The sequence below is a fragment of the Cynara cardunculus genome (assembly GCF_001531365.2).
Source record: "Cynara cardunculus var. scolymus isolate 2C chromosome LG 11, CcrdV1, whole genome shotgun sequence".
NCBI classification, from domain to species: domain Eukaryota; kingdom Viridiplantae; phylum Streptophyta; class Magnoliopsida; order Asterales; family Asteraceae; genus Cynara; species Cynara cardunculus.
The window spans coordinates 8,409,079-8,415,105 of NC_037538.1; the positions used below are offsets into that span (position 1 = coordinate 8,409,079).

The 6,027-nt window shown below is 30.5% G+C and overlaps 1 protein-coding gene across 1 annotated transcript in view; it reads right to left on the reverse strand.

The window, feature by feature from the left end:
- The window catches only part of LOC112521699 (LOB domain-containing protein 18-like), an 11,350-nt gene extending 5,642 nt beyond the window's left edge, over positions 1 to 5,708 (reverse strand). The window contains exon 1 of the mRNA XM_025130693.1: positions 5,373 to 5,708. Within this exon, the coding sequence (XP_024986461.1) occupies positions 5,373 to 5,708 (336 nt within the window). The remainder of the gene's footprint in view (positions 1 to 5,372) is intronic.
- Positions 5,709 to 6,027: the final 319 nt, after the last annotated feature.

Here is a 6,027-nt window from a genome sequence, read left to right on the forward strand (position 1 = left end):
CCAATTTATGTTCATTGATCAACTTTATAAGCTAATGATCTAATGGCCTAAAGTTGCACGGTGACAATTTTGTGATTATTGAGAAGTCTCGTGGCAATTTTATGATTATAAATGTTCATATTGTAGATCTAATCCAAGGGTTGAGAATTGATCTTACGGGTCTCACGAAAAACCCTTGGTCTTATATGATCCCAAGTTCATATATATATATATATATATATATATATATATATATATATATATATATGTGTGTGTGTGTGTATGTGGTTGGATTCCTATGAGAAAGAGAGTTAATATGAGAAACATAAGAAGGAATCTCTAGCTTTGGATGCATATTAGGATAAGATGCACCGTGGTGAGCCGAATCAATCCGATCTCAAGCGCGATTCATGAGTATGTTTGAGATTAAAAGTGATAAAGGGTCTAGATCTTTTTTTTACACTTCTTTCATCAACTCTCATTCTCATACAATCATTCGCTTATACATATGGGTTAGATTCCGGTAAGAAGAGATCTCCACCCTTAGATGCATATTAGGATGAAATGCATCGGATCAATCCTCGTATCAAGCGCTGGTTCATGGGTGAGTTTGAGATTAAAAGTGATCAATGGTTCAGATCTCTTCTTATGCTTCTCACTTTAACTCTCTTTCTCACACAATCATTAGCCTATTTTCATATATACTAGTTCAGAGCAAACCACAAAAAAAGGAATTTCGAGGAAAACTCTAATAACCATACATATGTATGATATGCACATGTACATAAAAGTAATTGAAAAAGTTTCATGGTTTCTATGCACGTGTACGTATATTATGCATATGTGCATACTAGACAAATTACTTTTATGTATATCTGTGTTAAAACCTACAAAATTGTGATAAGCATGAGAACCATACATCATGTGTTATTTTACATAATTGTTTTTTTTTATATCTAAGGCTTAACATTTATTTGTTTCAAATGTACTTGTTTTAGAATGTGAAACTTTCATACGTGTTTGTGTTCACTAAAATAAATGTGAAAATATTTTACATTATGAATCAAGTACATGTAAAACAAATAAATATTAATCAATATCTTAAATTCTAGTATTAGATAAAGAAAAACATGTGAAATAATATTTTGAAGTAAAAGTTCTTACGGTAATCACAATATTTGAAATTCTCATTTGATTATGCCTCATATACATATTCAGGGGCAAATTCTGTTAGAATTCTAATATTGATTAGAAACTCGGGAACTATCTATAACGCGACACATGACGTATTCATCATGAAAACGGACACAAGAGACGCTATATACGGTTCCTGGTACCTAATGGAACTTCCTCCCCCTCTCTCTATATATATACGATGGACACTGTTGACTTGTTGTGTCGTTTTTTTATTAAAACAAAGTTTAAATTTAAATCAAAATATTTATGTTTTACCAGAATACACACACACACACACACACATATATATATATATATATATATATATATGGGCCTAATCAAATGAGAACTAATTAGTTTATGGTAACCGTGAGATCCAATCTCAACMACAAATCAATAGATAAATTAGGAAATTTATAATTTTGGTAATTTTGAATTTAAATTTTAATGCAATGATATTTTTGGTATTTTAGAACTCTCATCTCTCCTCTCTTCTCTCTCCGGCCACCGTCCTCTGGCCATCGCCCTCCGGTGATACCACAATGGTATCACAATGCATCATATATGTGCTTGGGTATCACATTGAGATCGTTTGTGTGGTCGATCGGAGATGTAACACAGTGTTATCACACTGCATCTTATATATGATTGAATATCACAATGTATCTTTTATTTAACATAGACAATATTTTTAGGTATCACAGTGGTATCACCGGAGGACGGAGGACGGAGAGAGAAGAGAGAAGAGAATATACCTATAATGTCCTTGATTTAAAATTCTAATTCAAACTTACCAAAATTCAAAATTTCCTAATTTATCTATTGATTTGTGGTTGAGATTGGATCTCACGGTTACCACAAACTATTAAGTTCTTCCTTGAATGAACCCCTATACACACACACACACACACACACATATATATATATATATATATATATATGGTATATTTCTTTTACAACCTTGTGTATTTGTACAACCCTTGCAACCCAATTAATTGAGATATTTATAGAAATGATGAGAGTTCATTTATCATGATTTGAATATTTATGGAATATGAATAGAGTTCATTAATTATGATTAATACTTTATATTAGGAAACAATCAAAACTTCTATGAAATCACATATTCATCAAATGATATATATATATATATATATATATATATATATTAGGAAACAATCAAAACTTCTATGAAATCACATTATCATCAAATGATATATATATATATATATATATATATATATAGAGAGAGGTTGGTTATTATACAACCTTTGACATTTGTGCAACCAATACAACCCAATCTCAACCGTCCAATTCATTTGATGAATATCTGATTTCATAGAAGTTTTGATTGTTTCCTAATATAAAGTATTAATCATAATTAATGAACTCTATTTATATTCCATAAATATTCAAATCATAATAAATGAACTTTCATCACTTCTATAAATATCTCAATTAATTGGGTTGCAAGGGTTGTACAAATACACAAGGTTGTAAAAGAAATATACCCTATATATATATATATATATATATATATATATATATATATGATATTGAGGCATGATATTCTTGTAATGTTATGGAATTCCATTGAACATGATGTTAATGCATGTAAAAGAGAAGGGTACGTACCCATTGATTAATTGTGACTGCATCATTTTCCAATAAAATCAATACGTATTTCTAAAACAGCATATATTCATGTCACTTTAACCAACTATAACATTCCTAAGACCAAACCATTAATCGTATTCTTCCTATACATTTTATTTTCAAATACAAAAACAATATATTTCCATTAAAAATACGTACACAACATCGACGCATGACGTTCTCATTTTGTAAAAGTAATTTCAAAGATCAAATACAATTGCGTAAGAAACTAAGAATGTGTGTGAGACCGTGAATACATACATACTCGAAGCCAAAATTACTTTGATCGTGAACTGAATATATAGCAAATGTATTCTATATAGGGTCAGATTCATAGGAAAACCGCTAAAAAAACAGAAAAACTGAGAAACACCCTTGAGAAACACCCTTGAGAAACACCTTTGTAACCATTCATATACATAATATGTACATGTGCATATAAGTAATTTGTAAGTAATCTTTCTAGTACGTACATGTACATATAAGTAATTTCTAAGTAACAATTCCCGTATATACACGTGCATAACATGCACATGTACATAGAAGTCACAAGAACATCTTCAATTAATTGTATACACATATGCATATATACCGTATAGATGAACGATCACCGAGGTGTTCCTCAATTTTTTTGAACCTCACTCATTTTATGTATATTAATATAAATGATATATATATATATATATATATATATATATATATAGACTTGGGATCATGTGAGACCAATAATTTTTCGTGAGACCCGTGAAACCAATTCTCAACCCTTGGATTAGATTTATAATCGTCAGATCTGAACATTCATAAACGGCACGAGACTTCTCAATAATTACAAAATTGTCATCTTGCAACTTTAGACCATTAGATCATTAGGTTATAAAGTTGATCAATGAAATAAATTGATCTTACGGGTCTCACGAAAAATCTTTGGTCTCACGTGAACCCAACCCTATATATATATATATATATATATATATATATAAACTTGGGATCATGTGAGACCAATGGTTTTTCGTAAGACCCGTAAGACCAATTCTCAACCCTTGGATTAGATTTACAATCGTCAGATCTGAACATTTATAAACGCCATGAGACTTCTCACTAATTACGAAATTGCCACCTTGCAACCACTAGATCATTAATTCATAAATTTGATCAATGAACATAAATTGGTCCTACGGGTCTCATGAAAAACAATTGGTCTCACATGATCTCAAGTCTCTATATATATATATATATATAACGTTACTTTGGCCATGTTATTACATATACAATGAAACAACTTCTAAATTATACGTAAATTCGTTACCAATAATTTCATATATATATATCATACAAATTCGATACGTACACTTTCGTTTTATGAAAATCAAATAATACGTTTCTAACAAAATGAAGCCTTAAATTATGTCTTACCAATAAATGATAGACACATATTTCCAATAGTATCACTAATAAAATGTATGATAAATGTTATTGTCGCCTAAAATTGTATAGAAATTGATTTCCATTGTTTTTAGTTGAACAGAATATATATAATTATATATATATATATATATATATATATACACAATATTGGCACATAACCTTATCACATCATGAAAATCAAAGAGTTATATTTGGTCGTGTTAGTAAACATTTGATTATCTATGCATTATGTGGTACAAACTTAGCCGGTAATTAACCTTCTGATTTTACTGAACTTTGTATCATATAACTAATATGGTTTTTATCCTATGTTCAAAATCGAATAAAAGTTATTTTCATCATATAATTTATTCCAAATAAAATGAAAATTTAATTATAAACATATTACAAAATAGATATATTATACGACGGGATGGTTCTTGTGAGAATTGCAAGTTATGTGTTTTAAGAACCAAAAAATTAATTTTATAGCGTATATTCATCGATGAATATACATTATATTAACTTTATCGAAGTATCTATATTGTCAATTATTATATTTATCAATGAACATATTATCTATTCATTGATGAATAATGTATTGTATTTGTATTAATTATGTCAATGAATAGATTTATTAGTGTATATATATATATATATATATATATACTAAAAGTTTAGTTTCTTACTTCTCAAAATATCTGTGGTTTTCTTTTGAACTGGACGCATAAATGGACGGCATTTTTGTTGCGTGAAAATCTAATAACGTTGTTTTTGCCCAATTACTTCCCAATAAAAACGAAATCTAATTAGATATATATATATATATATATATATATATGGTTATGTTCAAATGAGAAGATCATCAATTTACGAGAATACGAAAAGTTCCAAGATTATATATGATTACTCGTGATATACACATGTAATCATATATGATTAAACTTATGTCAGTGTTGACTGACACATAGCAGACAACCTTCTCCGGTGACATTTGGTCATGTTCACCAAATCATCCACATCCGTTTTGGATGTATTTATTGATCATATATGTTTAAGCACTCGTATCACATGTGATCATATCTTAACTTCTTATATGAATAAAAGAAGTGTATGAATAGAATTAAGGAATTGAAGGAGATGATGAAATAAATTACCTGTTGTTGAAGGGCAAAAAGATGAGCAAGGCAGCCATGGACAGGGTCTCGGAGTCTGGCATGAGCTTCATAACATACGGTCACCACCGCATCCAGCCGCTTATGCACCGGAATATTGTGGAGGAGCTTCGACACGTTACTGGCTCCGAACACCTTATGCACCGCCGCGAAATGGGCTGTACCTATTTGTTCCGAATCGAAATATGGTGCGAATACGCAGCCTGCAACACACTTCCTTCTTAAGAACTTGCAAGCTCCACATGGCCCACCGCTGGAGCTACTTCCGCCACCACCACCACCACCACCGGTGTGACTAGTGCTGGGATTTGCACTCATTTTGATGTGGGTTTTAGTTTTGAATGTCACGTAGTTATTAATTAGGGTTTGTGTGAGAAGAGAGAGAGAGAGAGAGTTTAGGGTTTGATAGGTGTGTTTTATGAGAAAGTTGAAGACTTTAAAGGCACGAAGAAGCAAACACCCAAATAAGACTGATTGCGTGAAGCAAACATGCGAGATATATATATATATATAACCAGCTGCTTCTTTCTTTAATCTCCTCAACTTAATTAATTAGCCCAACGCAAACTCTCTCTCTCTCTCTCTCTATATATATGTATATATAAGTTATGCATATCTCTCTCTCTATATATACATA